The sequence below is a fragment of the Eretmochelys imbricata genome, chromosome 25 (assembly GCF_965152235.1).
Source record: "Eretmochelys imbricata isolate rEreImb1 chromosome 25, rEreImb1.hap1, whole genome shotgun sequence".
Taxonomy (NCBI): Eukaryota; Metazoa; Chordata; order Testudines; family Cheloniidae; genus Eretmochelys; species Eretmochelys imbricata.
The window spans coordinates 11,019,765-11,037,288 of record NC_135596.1 but is presented as its reverse complement, the minus strand read 5'-3'; the positions used below and the strand labels follow the sequence as shown (position 1 = coordinate 11,037,288).

The 17,524-nt window shown below is 54.5% G+C and overlaps 1 protein-coding gene across 1 annotated transcript; it reads left to right on the top strand.

Moving 5' to 3' along the window:
• Positions 1 to 6,743: 6,743 nt before the first annotated feature.
• S1PR4 (sphingosine-1-phosphate receptor 4) lies at positions 6,744 to 12,205 on the top strand. The gene is made up of 2 exons (XM_077842250.1): positions 6,744 to 6,855; positions 7,945 to 12,205. Exon 2 carries the CDS (start codon positions 8,027 to 8,029, stop codon positions 9,308 to 9,310), a length of 1,284 nt encoding a protein of 427 aa, XP_077698376.1. The 5' UTR covers positions 6,744 to 6,855; positions 7,945 to 8,026; the 3' UTR covers positions 9,311 to 12,205.
• The last annotated feature ends 5,319 nt before the right edge of the window (positions 12,206 to 17,524 follow it).

The following is a 17,524-nucleotide window of genomic DNA, read 5'->3' as shown; positions in this document are numbered from 1 at the left end:
TCCACCAATGTGATATATGCCATCATGTGCCAGCAATGCCCCTCTGCCATGTACATTGGTCAAACTGGACAATCTCTACGTAAAAGAATAAATGGACACAAATCAGATGTCAAGAATTATAACATTCATAAACCAGTCGGAGAACACTTCAATCTCTCTGGTCACACAATCACAGACATGAAGGTCGCTATCTTACAACAAAAAAACTTCAAATCCAGACTCCAGCGAGAAACTGCTGAATTGGAATTCATTTGCAAATTGGATACTATTAATTTAGGCTTAAATAGAGACTGGGAGCGGCTAAGTCATTATGCAAGGTAGCCTATTTCCCCTTGTTTTTTTCTAACCCCCCCCCCCCGACGTTCTGGTTAAACTTGGATTTAAACTTGGAGAGTGGTCACTTTGGATGAGCTATTACCAGCAGGAGAGTGAGTTTGTGTGTGTATGGGGCTGGGGGGGTGAGAAAACCCGGATTTGTGCTGGAAATGGCCCACCTTGATTATCATGCACATTGTAGGGAGAGTGGTCACTTTGGATAAGCTATTACCAGCAGGAGAGTGAGTTTGTGTGTGTGGTTTTTAGAGGGGGGTGAGGGGGTGAGAGAACCTGGATTTGTGCAGGAAATGGCCCACCATGATTATCATACACATTGTGAAGAGAGTGGTCACTTTGGATGGGCTATTACCAGCAGGAGAGTGAGTTTGGGGGGGGGAGGGGGCGGAGGGTGAGAAAACCTGGATTTGTGCTGGAAACGGCCCAACTTGATGATCACTTTAGATAAGCTATTACCAGCAGGACAGTGGGGTGGGAGGAGGTATTGTTTCATGACCTCTGTGTGTATATAATGTCTTCTGCAGTTTCCACAGTATGCATCTGATGAAGTGAGCTGTAGCTCACGAAAGCTCATGCTCAAATAAATTGGTTAGTCTCTAAGGTGCCACAAGTACTCCTTTTCTTTTTGCGAATACAGACTAACACGGCTGTTACTCTGAAACCTGTGGATCTCTGTGTGAATCCAGGTGGGAGCTCAGACTGGGATTCTCAAAGGAGACTGACTAGAGGCCCAACTCCTGTTGAATTTCAGTGGGGCCTGGATCCCCAATTCCCCTTGAAAACGCAAGCCACGTTCAGTAAATGACCTGGCTTACTGGGAGGCAGATTGTGCTGCTGGGGACGCACGGGGAAATCTGGTTTTCGGGGGGTGACTGACAGCAGAATCTGGCCCTGAGGATGGAGACATTTTGAAGTAAAAATCAAGTCACGGTGGATCAGACACAATTATTAGCAGACATAAAACAGCACCAGGAAAAAGAGAGGCCAGGCTGCGGCTGTTTTTTCAAAAGGAGACCCCAAAGGCCTTTTGATTGTCCCATAGCCAAGGGACTACGGTTATCATTTTAATTTGCATTACAATAATGCCTTAAGGCCCTGGCCCTATTGTGTGTGGTGCTGTACATACACATAGCAAGAGGCTGTCCCTGACCCAGAGAGCTTACCGTCAAAGCAGACAAAGCGTGGGAGGGGAAACTGAGGCACAGAGAGGGGGAAATGACACGCCCAAGGTCACCCAGCAGGTCAGAGATGGGAATAGAATGCTGGTCTCCTGACTCGTAGCCCATTGTCCTAATTACTAGGCCACACGGCTCCCCAGGGGCAGGCCCGCCGACAGCAATTCCGGGCCCCAGGGCAGAATGGTCAATGGGCCCCCACACATGCACAAGCCGCGCCTGTGCAGACTCGGTCCACCTGCCATTTGGGCAGTGAGGCACCTGCACGTATGGTGCCCTGCCCCTTCTCCAAGGCCCTGGCCCCTGCTCACTCCATCCCCCCTGCCCCCCCGTTGCTTGCTCTCCCCCACCCCCACTCACTTTCACCTGGCTGGGGCAGGGGGTTGGGGTGCGGGGTGCAGGCTCTGGGAGGGAGTTTGGGTGCGGGAAGGGGTGCGGGGTGCAGGCTCTGAGAGGGAGTTTGGGTGTGGTGGAGGTGTGGGGTGCAGGCTCTGGGAGGGAGTTTGGATGCGGGAGCGGGCGAGGGGTCAGGCTCTGGGAGGGAGTTTGGGTGCGGGGTGCAGGCTCTGGGAGGGAGTTTGGGTGTGGGGGGCATGCGGGGGTCAGGCTCTGGGAGGGAGTTTGGGTGCGGGAGGGGGTGTGGGGTGTAGGCTCTGGGAGGGAGTTTGGGTACGGGAGGCGGTGCGGGGTCGGGCTCTGGGAGGGAGTTTGGTGCAGGGTGCAGGCTCTGGGAGGGAGTTTGGGTGCAGGGGGGGTGCGGGGTGCAGGCTCTGGGAGGGAGTTTGGGTGCGGGAGGGGGTGAGGGGTCAGGCTCTGGGAGGGAGTTTGGGTGCGGGAGGGGGCGAGGGGTCAGGCTCTGGGAGGGAGTTTGGGTGCGGGAGGGGGCGAGGGGTCAGGCTCTGGGAGGGAGTTTGGGTGTGGGGGGCGTGCGGGGGTCAGGCTCTGGGAGGGAGTTTGGGTGCGGGAGGGGGTGTGGGGTGCAGGCTCTGGGAGGGAGTTTGGGTGCGGGAGGGGGTGCGGGGTGCAGGCTCTGGGAGGGAGTTTGGGTGCGGGGGGGGTGCAGGGTGCAGGCTCTGGGAGGGAGTTTGGGTGTGGGAGGGGGTGAGGGGTCGGGCTCTGGGAGGGAGTTTGGGTGCGGGGTGGGTGCGGGGTGCAGGCTCTGGGAGGGAGTTTGGGTGCAGGGGGGGTGCGGGGTGCAGGCTCTGGGAGGGAGTTTGGGTGCGGGGGGGGTGCGGGATGCAGGCTCTGGGAGGGAGTTTGGGTGCGGGAGGGGGTGAGGGGTCGGGCTCTGGGAGGGAGTTTGGGTGCGGGAGGGGGTGAGGGGTCGGGCTCTGGGAGGGAGTTTGGGTGCGGGGGGTGTGTGGGGTGCAGGCTCTGGGAGGGAGTTTGGGTGCGGGAGGGGGTGAGGGGTCGGGCTCTGGGAGGGAGTTTGGGTGCGGGAGGGGGTGAGGGGTCGGGCTCTGGGAGGGAGTTTGGGTGCGGGAGGGGGTGAGGGGTCGGGCTCTGGGAGGGAGTTTGGGTGCGGGGGGGGTGCGGGGTGCAGGCTCTGGGAGGGAGTTTGGGTGCGGGCTCTAGGCTGGGGCAGGGGGTTGGGGTGAATGAGGGGGTCAGGAGGTCGGCACTTACCTCGGGCAGCTCCTGAAAGCGACCGGCACACCCCTCTGGCAGCGGCTCCTAGGCAGGGGACCCAGGAGGTCTCTGTGCACCGCTGCCTGCAGGCACCACCCCCGCAGCTCCCATTGGCTGCAGTTCCGGGCCAATGGGAACTGCGGAGTCGGCGCTTGGGGCGGGGGCAGCGCATGGAGATTCCCTGTCCCCCCCAGGGGCCGCAGGGATGTGTCAGTCACTTCCGGGAGCGGCACGGAGCGAGGGCAGACAGGAAGCCTGCTTTAGCCCCGCTGCACTGCCAGCAGTAGTGGCTGGGGGCCCCCAGGCCCCTTTAAATCGCCCGGGCCTCTGAGCAATTGCCCTCTTTGTCCCCCACATCAGTGGGCCTGCCCAGGAGCTCCATTCAGGCAGACCATCATAATTGGAACTAAGTTGTCAGTCACCTCACACGGGGACAAAGACTGTACGTTCAGAAACCCGGACTGGTGCCCACTGACATGGGGAAGCTTGCCCTGCCCCTGTGGGTAGATGGAGGGCTCCATTCTCCTGGAGAGGCAGATGCCACAGTGAGGAACAACTTTCTAAAGACCCAGCCAGATAGTGGAATATGTCTGCTGATGATGGACAGATAGGTAGATTTGTACGTTCACAGATCTATAGATTTTTTTTTTTTTCCAGATCAGAAGGGATCATCTAGTCTGACCTCCAGCACAACCCAGGCCATAGGACTTTCCTGAATTTACTAGTGTTTCAAGTGCAACAGCTGTGGGTGTGGCTGAACTAGGGCTGATCTTTTAGAAAAACATCCAACCATGATTTTAAAATGTCCAGTGATGAAGAATCCATCACAGCCCTTGGCAAGTTCTTCCAAAGGTTAATTACCCGCATAGTAAAAACTGGCACCTTATTTCTCGTCTGAACTTTTCTACCTTCTGTTTCTAGCCGCTGGATCTTGTTAGACCTTCGCAGGCTAGACTGAAGAGTCCACTATTATGAAACTTCTGGTTCACATGTAGGTATTTATAGACGGCGCAAGTCACCCCTTAAACTTCTCTGATAACTAAATAGATTGATCTCCTGATACGACGTATGGGTTCCAGTTCTTTAATCATTCTCCTGGATCTTTGGTGCACCATCTTCCGTTGATCAACGTCTGTCTTGACTTCTGGACATGGTATTCCAGCAACGATCACACCGGTGCCAAATACTAAGGTAATAATCTCTCTACAAAGACGTGATATTCCCTTGTTTATGCACCCAAGGTTTGCATAAGCCCTTTTGGCCACTGGATCGCACTGGGTGCTCATGTTCAGCTGAGTAGCCACCGTGATTCCCATATCTTTTCAAGTCACTGCTTCCCAGGACAGAGTCCCCCATCCTGTAAGTGTGGGTGATGGTCTTTGTTCCTAAGTGTATGATCTTATATTTGGCCATATCAAAACATGCATAGTTCGCCTGCGCCCCTGCTTACAGGGCGATTCAGATTGTCTGTGTCGGTGATCTCACTTCATTATTTTCCACTCCCCCAATCTCTGCAACAGCGATAAACTGGATCAGCAAGGATTTTATGTTTTCTGCCAGGTCATTGACAAAAATATTAAATAGCAGAGGGCCAAGAACTGGTCCCTGTGGGATCCCACTAGAAATCGACCTGTTCCACAATGGTTCCCCGTTTACGACTACTTTCTGGCATCTGTCAGGAGCCAGACTATAATCCATGTAATGTTGATGATTGAGTGACAGATCGATAACATATCTGTCGATTGTAGACAGATCCAATCCAGCACTTTTCACGAGCATCTTTACTACCGCCCTTCCCACCCCCCAATTTTTAAATCTATACATTTTTACAACACCGTTTCCTTGGTGAGGTTTTATTCTCAGTTGTCTCATCAGCCGCTCCTTGCTCGGGGAGGTAGGTGGAAACAGCAGCTCCTAGTGCCAAGAGCGGGATTTCCTTGCAAGTTTCCACGCCGTGGCTGACACGTTGCACAGCACCAGCGTGGCTTGCGTGAGGCAGAAGCAACTAAGTGGGAACACAGGAGCCCCGGGTTGGCCTTGACATGAGGGGGTTTCCCTTCTCAGAGGTGCAGGGGGCCAGGTGGCACAGCTGTGAGTCAGTAACTGAGAAGAATGAGATGCAAATCAACCTGTATTGAGCAAGCAGCGAGAAAAGGACCCAGCTGAGTTTAGCCCGTTTGCCTGCAGAAAGCCCCAGCAAGAGCAAATGGGTCCCTGATGGGACAGCCCCTTCCACGCCCCCTTGTAATGCTTGGGACTCCTCTCCCGTCGGGCGTGTCATGTTGGAATGGCGCGGAGTGGGAGGGTTTCCTAGGCCTGCTTGCAGGCTCAGGGCCTTGGCAGGAAAGGTGTCAGCAGAGTCAGTCTGGGAAGAGCACAAAGCCGGGTGAGATATGCCTCTCTGCCTTACGGGAGGGCTGCGATTTCGCTGTGGCCAGCGATACCTGCCGGGGGCAGAAGGTGGACCCTGTCCTTTCAGCGCATGGCCTGCAGCTCCGCCCCAGGCCATCTCCATTCTCCTGCCCACCTGCTGGTGGCAGCGGGATTCTGCGGCTCTCAGCACTGGGACCGCTCTGCCACTGGGTGAGTTGACTGCAAGCCGGCGAGTACCCCAGCTGGGCATGACTGAGCAAGGTGCTTGGGCACTGCCTGATTCTCAGCCCATGACCAATCGTCTTATTTGTGGCCAGCGGCCTCCTCAAAGAATCCCCGTTACAGTCAGGGGACCTGGGTCCTGGGTCTCTTCTAGCTCATGGCAGACCCCCCCATGCCTCTTACTACTTTTGACAGGCCTGATCCCGCAGGCATTACTCTGGAAGAACTCCCCTGACATGGGGAGAGACCCCCCTGCTGGTACCGGGACACTTCTGCCTTTCAGCCCATGCCGAGAACCTCGATCTTCCCTGGGCCATGCAGACACTGGAGCAGCCTCGCCCCACGGCCCTATCCGAATCCAGCTCTAGAACGGCATGGGGTGAACTTCCTAACTGCCCTGCCCCATGCTTGGGCTCAGCTCTACCTCCTGGCTCTCTTGTCCATATAGGGACTGGCAAGAGGGTGTGGTGTGGGTGGGGGAGATGCATCGTGAGGGTGGGGTGGGAATGGGACGTATGCAGGGAGGCAGGAGGGCGATGCAGGTGCCCAAGGGCAGGGAGAAGGGAGTGCAGAGAACCAGACAGGGCCTGTAACTTTGCACTGGACCCTGCAAAAGCCACTGCCATCCCTGCAGCATGGGGAGCTTTGTATTCTCCTCTTGTGCCCAGGATGTCTCCCGCCGTGGGCGCATCTCCGCCAACAGCCTTTGCACCTTGGTCCGTGGCTTGCTGGCAAGAGCGGCCCTTGCTGTCCGTGGGGAAATGCTGCTGCTCTTCACCTGGAGCCTGCAGAGCAGCTAACCCCGCCCCCGGCCTGTCGCGAAGAGCTCCAGGACCATGAGCGTCAGGGGAGAGCAGGGAGGCCTGCCGCTGAACTCGAAGATGCCCTCGGTTGTTTTGCGCTTCCTCCACCTCCTCTCAGCTGCGCTGGGTGGGTCCATCCTGCTAAAAATGCGGTTAGTTCTCGGTGTGTTGCAACTTCCCCTTTTCTTTCTTTTCTGCTAGGTACAAGTGCCACGCACCCTGCACGAGCAGCCCTCACTGCCACCTCTGCCGGGACCTCCTGCTGAGAGCCAGCCTCGCATCCAGGCTCGGCAGCAGAGCCTCCAGCCCCTGCCTTCCAGGTGAGTCCAGCCAGAGCTTCATGGGGGCAGTGGGTGGTGAGGGGTGGGGGGCTGTTCCCGATCCAGACCTTCCTTGGTTTCAAAATCAGGTCATGCATTAATACCAGCGTTGCAATGTGGCCAGGACTCCTGGGTTCTATTCCTGGCTCCCTGTGGGTCCTCGGGCAAGCCACAGCCCCTTTCTGTTCCTCAGTTTCCCTGCCTGTGAAATGGGGGTGATGTGACTCATCTTTGTAAGGTGCTTTCAGAGCCTCCTATGGCAGAAGCAATGTCCGTGCTCAGTATTAATGCAAGGTTTTCCAGCAGACTCTGGGCTCCATCCTCGCCTTAGACCTGCAAGTACCCACGGCTAGTGCACCTTGAAAGGGTTCTGCACCTTAGGATGCCCAGACAGCAAATGTGAAAAATCGGGAGAGGGGGTGGGGAGTAATAGGAGCCTATATAAGAAAAAGACCCAAATATTGGGACTGTTCCTACAGAATTGGGACATCTGGTCACCCCACTGCACCTCTACGTGTCCGTGCACAAAGAAGCAGGTTGCGCCAAGCACCCCCAGAAATGAGCTAATGTATCTGAGACCATACGGACACTGGAGGGCTTCTCCTTGATGGATGCAAGGAGGGTGTCTGGGCACTGGCGGCCGAGGGAGGCTGGAGATTAGGGAACAAGCTCTCCGTGCAAGGCCAGGCGTTGGGAACACTGTAACAGAAACGCTGAGATCCCAAAGTAGAGGACTTTGAGTAGGTGCAGGAATGGCAGTGCCCCCTTGCCCCCTTGGCTAAGGAGCTTTCCCTCAGCCCGGAGCGACACCATCCAACCAGGTTAGCTAGAGTCACCATCAAGCCAGCTGTGGAAGCAGAAAAGCCGGGCTATTGCTACATCCATGTTCCATCCGCACGTGTTCCCGTTTACCAATGAACCGGCGGACAGTAGCTCAGCCCTCACTGCTGAGAAATGATTTCAGCTGAACTGGGCAGTGGTGATGCTTTCACTCACAACAGGAAACCCTCTTGAACAACAGGAAGCCTTCACTATCATGCCCATACAACTGTGAGCATTTCAAAACATCTCACGTTTACTCTCTTGCAGAATCCCGGGCTGCCAGACGGGGGCGCCGGCTCTGACCTCTGCTCCATCGGCTGGACGCGGGGCCAGCTCCTGTCCTGTTTTTATGCCTTCTCTAGCTCTGGGCTTTGCCCTTCCTCAGGGCTTGCCGGTTCCTCAGAAGATGCCTGCTCCAGGGCTAAGCCGTTCAGTAGATCCCTCTTTTCCTCCTCTCCTAACTGTCAGTCCCGAGGCCAGGGTTAGCCTGCTGTACAGCGTGGACTCCTGTCTGCAGCTGGCAGCCAGGCAGAACATCAACCTCATCCTGCAGCACTACAATTACACGGGGAAGCTGGGCAGCCGGCGGCCCCAGGAGGACAGGATGGGCCTCCTCAAGGTGGCCTTCATCACCATTAGCTGCCTCATCGTGGTGGAGAACTTGCTGGTGCTGATGGCCATCGTGAGGGGCCTGCATGTCCGCCGGTGGGTCTACTCCTGCATTGCTAGCATCACGGTGAGCGACCTGCTGGCCGGGGTGGCCTATATCTGCAACATCTGCCTGTCAGGCAGCAGAACCTTCCAGCTGACGCCTGAGCTGTGGTTCCTCCGGGAGGGCGTCCTCTTCATCGCCCTGGCCGCCTCCACCTTCAGCCTGCTGGTGACGGCCATCGAGCGCTACAGCACCATGGTGAGACCCATTGCTGAGAACGAGGCCAGTAAGACCATACGCCTGCGTAGTCTCATCGTGTCCTGCTGGGCCTTGGCCATCCTCATTGGGATGCTGCCTTTGCTGGGCTGGAACTGCCTGTGTGACTTCCGCAGCTGCTCCACCCTGCTGCCCCTCTACTCCAAGAACTACATCCTCTTCTGCGTGGTCATGTTCAGTATGATCCTTCTGGGCATCATCGGCCTCTACGCCTCCATCTACCACCTGGTCCGGGCCAGCTCCCAGCAGGTCATCACCCGCCACAGCCGCAAGAGGTCCCTGCGGCTGCTCAAGACCGTCCTGATGATCCTGGGGGCCTTCATTCTCTGCTGGAGCCCGCTCTTCGCCTTGCTGCTCCTCGACGTCTTCTGCGAGTCCCAGACCTGCAAGCTCCTGAAGGGCATGGACTGGGCCCTGGCCCTGGCCTTGCTCAACTCAGCCATCAACCCCCTCATCTACTCCTTCCGCAGCCTGGAGGTGCGCCGGGCCGTGCTGTGCTTCGTCTGCTGCTGCTGCATCCGCCTCGGGCTCCGTGGGCCCGGGGACTGCTTGCTCATGGCCGATATCAACTCGGGATCCTCGACTGAGAGCTCCCTGCGGGCTCGCGAGAGCTTCCACCGCTCCATGGTGCTCAAACCCCAGACTCGGTCTAGGGAACCTCTCTCCAGCAACTCCAGCATGGTGAGCAACCTTACCAGTAACTGAGGGGACAGCGGCAGGCTCCAGGAGGGGGCCTGCCCCTGGGGACATGCCCTCTTGGCCAGGACTGGGTGTCAGGAATAAGGCCCGGCAGCTGCTCCTGCTCAGGTTCCTCATGGGAACAGCTGGGCTGCATGACCGCCCCACCTGACTGGCTGAAGCAGCTGGCAGGCTTGCTCTTAAGCCCAGAAGCAGCAGCAGAAATTATGCTGGCTGCTCAAAGCATTTGCAACGGCTTCTGACCTGCCGCCCTCACTCCAGATAACCTGGTTCTGACCCTCAGCTCTGATTCCCGACTTCTGACTCTGGTTCCGATCCTGGGCTCTGACTCCAGCTGTGATCCTTGGTTCTGGCCTCTGGCCTCTGACTCCAACTGATCTAACCACTAGACATGGCTGCCCATATCCTGGTCCCTGACACTGGGCACTTGCTTTCAGAAGGGGTGGGGGGGGGCATAAAGGAGACGACTGCAGAGAACTAGATGTCGGTGGATCCGGTGCCGGAAGGAGTATGACACCCCTAAGACTTGGGCTCCGCACAGCCTAAGGCTGTCAGCAAGAACCGGCTGGGCTATAGTTTCAGTGTGTCTGGACTGTGCATGTAATTATGGGCTGGACACTGCGTCTAGGTGTAGGCTGTGCCCACAGTTATGGGGTGGGCACTGCTCCAGGCTCTGGTGCACCCAGGGCTGAGGGCAGCTTGCTTGCTCATAGATTATGGCGAGCAGTGACTCTCCCTCCCTGCGATGCAGCTGATGAATTGGGGAGCGAAGCCATCCAGCGATTTCCCATCTGTCTCGCCAGGCCGATGCAGCCCCGCAGTGAGAACCCGGCCGCCTGGCAGGGCGCTTGAATGCAATGGATCAGCCGTGTAGGTGCAGCCCTCAGATTCATGGCGAGCAGCCAGTGAATCTGCGAGTGTGATGGGGTTAACCACCCCTGGCGGGGGCATAACTGCAACTGCTGGCCTGATTCCATGCCTGTGGGCCTGGGGCTGTGCCAGGGCATACGGTGCATGTGTCACAGTCTTGGCAGCAGTGACTTACAGGCCTGCAGCGCCTCTGTCCCACGGCATATGGTGCATCTGCAATTAGGGGCCAGACAGTGTTCCAGGCTGGATGGGCTGCCCACCACGCTGGATGGGAGACCAGTGACAGCCCTGGCACCGATCCAGGGGGTGGGTGCAGCTGTCACTTGAAAGGTCCAGCTCGGGGCGTGCCCCTTTAGCGAGGTCGGGCGCTCTTCCAGCACACCTGCCAGCCTGACACCCGCTCAGCTACACCCAGCTATACTCAGCTAGGCAAAGGACTAGCCCTGGTCACAGCAGAGGAGCTGGCTCCGGGTGCTGAACTGCGGATGTGTGAGCTGCAACGGACGAGCAGGGCACTTACTCCCCGGGAGTTCCGTGGGCTTTGGGTTGGGCCCTTAGGGACGTGGCTCCATTTCCCCTTCCTCTCCAACCTGGAATGGAAATGACAGCGAGTGCCACGCTGCGTCTTTCCAGGAACCTTTTGCAAACAGGGTTTTGCAACAGGCAACTTACAAGACTCGGTGCAATGGCCTGGAGCAGAGTTCGCCGCACCATTGCACCAAGGGACCGTGTGTGTGTGTGTGTGTGAGAATCTGTGCCCCAAACGTTGCGATACATTGTGTAGGGCGAAAGAGAGAGGCATTTATGGGCCCAATCCTGAGGACTTTACTCAACCCTCTGCCTCCCCTGAAGTCAATGGGAATTTGCCTGAAAGAAGCAGTACAAGATTTGCTCAGGTAATGAAGGCCAATCCCCAACCTACAGAGGGGAAACTGAGGCTCCAGGGCAGGGGTGGGCAAACTACGGCCCGCATGCCAGATCCGGCCCACCAGCCATTTTAAGCCAGCTCTTGAGCTCCCGCTGGGGAGCGAGATCTGGGGCTTGTTCCGCTCTGGTGCTCCAGTTGGGGAGCAAGGTCGGAGGCTGCTCCACGCAGCTCCTGGAAGCCTCAACATGGCCCCCCTCCGGCGCTTCAATGAGAGCTGCAGGGCAGCGCCTACGGATGGGGCAGCGCGCAGAGTTGCCTGGCCGTGCCTTCATGTAGGAGCCAGAGGGGGGACATGCCACTGCTTCCGGGAGCCGCTTGAGATAAGCCCTGCCTGGAGCCGGCACCCCTGAGCCCCTCCCCATGCCCCAAACCCCTGCCCCAGCCCTGATCCCCCTCCTGCCCTCTGAACCCCTCGGTCCCAGCCTAGAGCACCCTTCTGCACCCCCAACCCCCTCATCCCCAGCCCCACGCCAGGGTCCGCACCCCCAGCTGGAGCCCTCACCCCGCCCCTGCACGCCATTCCCCCGCCCCAGCCCGGAGCCCCCTCCCACACTCTGGCTGCTTGCAGCGGGGGTCCATCATGCCAAGCGGACATGCTGAAGGACACCACAGGGGGTGTTTCCCCCCGTTGGCAGCTGAGCATGGTGGTGTCGGTGGTGCTGATGGGGGAGAGGGTTCTGGGATAGGAAAGCAAGTCTCTGGTGTGGTACTAGTGGGCAGAGAGCTCTGTTCTGCATTGCTCCAGCAAAGCAAGGGGGGACTGTGCCTTCTTGTAGCTACTATGAGAAGCAATGTGCGGAGGGTGGGAGGGATGCATTTCTTCGGGGGAGACCTGTCTTTCTTACTTTCCGTTCCCTGTTGCAAATGAAAGAGGAACCAGCTAACCTTGTTCGACCGTAGAGGCTGAGAGCATCCCCACTGCCAAAGAAGGACAAGTTCCTGCAGCATGAAAAGCAGGGTCTCCTCCTTGCATGTGACTTGATACACTGCTCTGAGGGCTGCTCTCAAGAGACTCCAGCTGGCCTGAGCAGCCTCTAATGAAAGAGGGGCAGGGGTTTTGTAAGTCCACTTCTTCTGCAATAAACTTTTTTACAAGAAAGTCACTCATTTGGCAACACCTCCTTCTGTTCTCCTCCCATCAATTGAACAGCACATCCCACAGGAGAGGTTCTGACCTAGTAGGGGGAAGTGAACTCGGTGCTGGTGAAAGGTGCCACTGACTTCCCGTGTCACCATGGGCAAGTCACCAAAGGGGGGGCATTTCCAAAGAGTTCCTGGGCAGATTTTCAAGTGCCCTCAGGAGGGACTGGGTTTTCAACCCCCCTCCACTACCACCTCCAGGCTCCCCCTGTGATGTCCATGGGCAGTTTTTCAAAGAGTTTGGTGCTCAGCTTGCTTTTGAAAATTTGGTCACTTATTTTGGTGCCTAAATGAGAGCTGAGCCCATCTGAAAATTGAGGCCCCTACGGGCTATCTTCAGAAATACTTCGCATCAATCTAATTCAGGCGAGTGCTGGGCCCTTTGGAAAACACACTCCTGACTCTCTCTGGGTCTCAGTTTCCCATCTGTAAAATGGGGATCAGACTCCTTCCTTTTTCCCACCCTTTGTTTGCCTTCTCTATTTCGGCTGCAAGCTGTTTTTGGCTGACACCATTCCTTCTTATGTGGCTGCACAGGCTCAAGGAGGAGTAATGGTCTCAAGTTGCAGTGGGGGAGGTTTAGGTTGGATATTAGGAAAAACTTTTTCACTAGGAGGGTGGTGAAACACTGGAATGTGTTACCTAGGGAGGTGGTGGAATCTCTTTCCTTAGAAGTTTTTAAGGTCAGGCTTGACAAAGCCCTGGCTGGGATGATTTAGTTGGGGATTGGTCCTGCTTTGAGCAGGGGGTTGGACTAGATGACCTCCTGAGGTCCCTTCCATCTCTAATATTCCATGATTCTATGATTCTTAGGGGACCCTGATCTCCACTGGACTCTAGAGGTGCTACTGTGATGCAAAGAATAATCCCTCCTGCAATAACACATTCATGTATCTATGAAGCATCCCCGATGCAGAACATGAAGGAGCTACCCTACCCTACCCTACCTTTCCCTAATGTCTTTCATCTGAGGCATTAGTTAAGCCTCACAAGCCCCCTGCGCTGCAGGGAAGTATTAAACCCCATTCTACAGAGAAACCGAGGCAGAGAGAGAGGCGCGAAATTTAAGGTCACACAGAGAATCAGTGGCAGAACCCAGGACTCCTGACAGCCTCTCACTAAGCATTAGACGAGATGGCCTCTCATGGGACAAATCCTCCAGTGCCCTGGGCTATAGAAGGACGAGGGATTATCCTATTGCTAATTGAGCTGGGAAAGGCCTTGGGTCTGGTCCTGAGCTAACACAATGTTCCCAGCCAAACCACCTAAAACTCACCTGGTTCTGGCTTCTGTTGCAAACTTGGAGCTCTGGAAAGAGTCACCAAAGCCCAGGGATCATTCGGGGAAATCTGGGGTGGTTTTACGGCTTCCCGTGCAAACCACATGATGGCTTCGTGAGTTTCGCTTTGAAAAACCAGCACCTGAAACGTCCAAGGGTGGGACGCCAACCTGGCAGCACTGCTGTTCCCACCCCACCTCCCTTGAGGTGCTGCTCAGATCTGGCCTTTGGCTGAGGAGTCAAACACACCATGTGGATTGTAAGGGCAGGAGAGGAACCACCGTATATCATATTCCTCGGCATGTTGGAGAGCCTAAATTTTCAACTTTGAGGCTCAGTGGCCTTTGGTGCCCCCTTGTGGGTTTGGTATGGAATCATCGAACTGTCGGGCTGGACGGGACCGTGAGAAGTCATCACCCCCAGTCCCCTGTGCTGAGGCAGGACCAAGTAAACCTAGACCGTCCCTGACAGGTGTTTGTCCAACCTGCTCTTAAAAACCTCCCATGACGGGGATTCCTCAACCGCCCTGCTCCAGAGCTTAACTACCCTAAAATAGAGCTAGAAAGCTTTTCCTAAGATCTAACCTAAATCTCCCTTGCTGCAGAATCAGATTAAGCCCATTACTTCTTGTCCTACCTTCAGACATGGAGAATAATTGATCACCAGCCTTCTAACAATCTTTAACATCTGAAGACTGTTAGCAGCTGCCCTCTCATTCTTCTTTTCTCAAGACTAAACGTGCCCACTTTTAACCTTTCCTTATAGGTAGGGTGACCAGATAGCAACTGTGAAAAAATGGGACAGGGAGTGGGGTGTATATAAGAAAAAGTCCCAAACAATGGGACTGTCCCTTTAAAAATGGGACGGATGGTCACCCTACTTATAGGTCCGGTTTTCTAAACCTTTGATCACTTTCGTAGCTCTCCTCTGGACACTCTCCAATTTGTCCACATCTTTCTTAAAGTGCGGTGTACAGAACAGGATAACTCCCCCTCATGTCTTATATGCAGCCCTTTTCATAACCACATCACATTGTTGACTCATCTGCTTTTTGCGATCCACCTTAACCCCCAGATCCTTTTCAGCAGCAGGACCACGTGGACAGTTATTTCCCATTTCGTAGGTGTGCATTTGATTTTTTTTCCCCTTTTTTTCTCCATTGCGGGTTAGGTTGGCAGAGCTGTTTCTCTCAGGGATGTGCATTTTTCACACCTCTGAGCGACGTAGTTAAGCCAATGTAATTTTCTAATGGAGACCAGGCCTCATATAGTCCCTCTGGAAGCTCCCTAAACTCTCTTCTGGTTCTAAAGCTCTGTGGAGTGGCAGTTCTGGGGCCCGGGCACCTGCAAGGCTGGTGGCCCCCCAGCTGCATAGCCACACTCAGTCTGCTCTTTCAGAGGACAAAGGACTGGGAGGGTCACTGAGCCCAGTCCCAGTTATTGCAGGCAACCCCTTCCTATAATCCCGTTCAAAAACGTATCAAGCTCCACTTTTAAACTACGCAGGTTGTTTGCCCCCACTACCCTACTGGAAGGCTATGCCAAAGCCTCCCTCCTCTGATGGATGGAAATCTTCTTAGCACACACATCTGGGCAGGAATAGAGCTCAGATTCTCTTTTTCCAACTGACATTCCCCCTCCCCAGCTTGCAGTAAAGGAGAGAATCTCCATTCAGCCCTTAGCAGTCTAGGGCACGTGGCATGCAGTTGGGCAGTTCTGATCCCACCCAGTAGTGGGCTGGTGCTGGGGGGGTCTGTGTCCCAGAAGCGAGAGGGGAAGGTCTGGTTACTGTTGGTTGTCTGATGCTCTGAGTTATTTTCTGTGCCATGGTAAGTGGTGTCATTCTGAATCACTGGCAAAGCCAGCAGGTGAAAACTGAGTGAGCACCAAGGCTAGCCATGTTTGTATGACAGGGTGTCTCAGGAACAGCTCTGGATCTGGATCAGGGCCGTGAGAATGGAACTCTCAGCTTCACTTCAAAAGGATCTGTAAGTGGGAGCCCTGCAATGCAAACAGAGGGGGCCTCAATAATAATACAGACTCTCTCTGCCTGTCCGATGCACCACTGCCCTCTACAGGGTAGAATCAGAACTGCCTTCCTGTGTTTCATAGGCTCTACACTGCTACAGCTGAGGGAGATTTTCTATTTGCTCAGGTGGAGGGCTGTCTTTTGCAGAAGGGGGCTTTGGAGTTTCATCTGTGGTGTCACTGGTATGTTCTCAGAGGTTGGGGCACACAGCGTAGTCACAGCCATGGACTCAAGGCATGGCAATGAACGTGTACCACATTACACAGCGATGAAACCATTCATTGCTCATCCATCTTATTAACCGGAAAAATAACAAAACAGCAACCACTCTGTGAAGACCGAGTGTGGGTCTGTTTTGATGCCCTGGGTGGCTCTCACCCATTTCCTAGTGGACAGGCACAAAGACCCTCACCACTGTTGGCCTCTTTGGTGGTATTATAGGCAGAGTAGCCAACGTGTGATAATAACAGTTACCTCTTTTTGCCATAGACTCCAAAGCACTTTACAAAGGCCAATCCCATTATCCCCATTTCACAGATGGGGAAAGTAAGGCACTGAGAGGGAAAGCAACTTGTCCAAGCTTAGGGTGGAAGCAGAGTCAGGAATAGAATCCAGATCTCCTCAATCCCAACCTGCTGCCTTATCCACTAGGTCACACTACCAATGGGTCATTGAATCTGAGCTCCCCACTTACACGAGAGTTGGGAGGGTCCCTCCAGATCAGGACTGGAGCAGGCAGGCAGTGTGTGTGGGAAGTCTTCCCTGGATTTGGCACCCTTTCTCAGTCATACTTTCTATTAGGGTTCCATATATAAAGGACTATGAAATGATCAATAGCTGTTACAAGCATGTGCAGGTCATATGTATTCTAGATAATAAGCCCACCAGCAGAAGGTGTTAAAGATGCTTCTAAACTGTGCTTGTAAGTAACCTATTGGACTCTATAACAATCTATAACAGTTGATTAACCATTTATGAAAGCTGCTATTAATTCTCCATTAACTATTTATAAAGTGTGACTTATTCCTCCAGCTGCAAATGCACACGAGAAAGTGACCAATAAATAAATAAAGCTGTTTCCTTTCTTCCCGTCTCAGTGCACAGAGGTCACCTCTGCCGCTTGGATGGATCAAACTCCACAACACGAGATACCCACAGCAGGCACAATTACAGCAGCCGGATTGTTGGGCTAGTCAGTACTGTGGCTGGCTGAGCTGACCCCGAGGGCTTTATCATACCCATTGTATGGCTGGTGCATGAGAAGTGGTCTCCTGTTGCTTTATATACCTTGGACCCCTTACAAACCCAGATTATCTTGTCACCTATTGCTGTTTTAGATTCCCCCTCTTTCAAATGGGGACCTCTCACAGGGATGTTGGGAGACTAAATTCATTAAAGGGGTCAAGTCTTGAGTTTTTGACTCAGACAAACTACAGTTGACTTTCACCTAGGCTAAGAATTAGTAACTGGTGATCTGTTTTGTTTTTCTAATCAGATTACATTAGCAGCTGGGATCCCCAGAAAGAAACTACAGCAAAATCTGATTTGAGTGACTACTCAACAGATTGACAAAAATCAGCTGTTCAAATAAAATTGGCCAGTTAAATCTCTCTCTGTCGCAGGGTTTTGTATTTAATACCCATCGCGATCTGATCATTACTTTAAAGGGGGGTGGCAGAATGATCCTTAGTATGTTTTGGAACTACTCTTTAGACAGGTGGCAGTTTACTGAGTGTTTTCTTTCATGGGTTTCACCGTGTATAACCTCCACGAATTATCATAGGCACAGCTGCCCAAACAGAGGATGGGATGACTCAGGGGACTGGGAGACAGAGCCCTTCCCTGTTGGGTCACTGGTCAAAACCGGCCCAGCTTGTAAATGGACAATCCCTGCCATCTGATGGCTGTTTGCCACTTGTGTGAAATGAGTATTTAGTGGGTACTAGTGTGATGGACTGGTGCTCCCATTGCTAAA

Excerpts from the sequence above, each read along its gene's own strand:
- S1PR4 (XM_077842250.1), top strand. The coding sequence starts at position 8,027 with ATGCCTTCTCTAGCTCTGGGCTTTGCCCTTCCTCAGGGCTTGCCGGTT.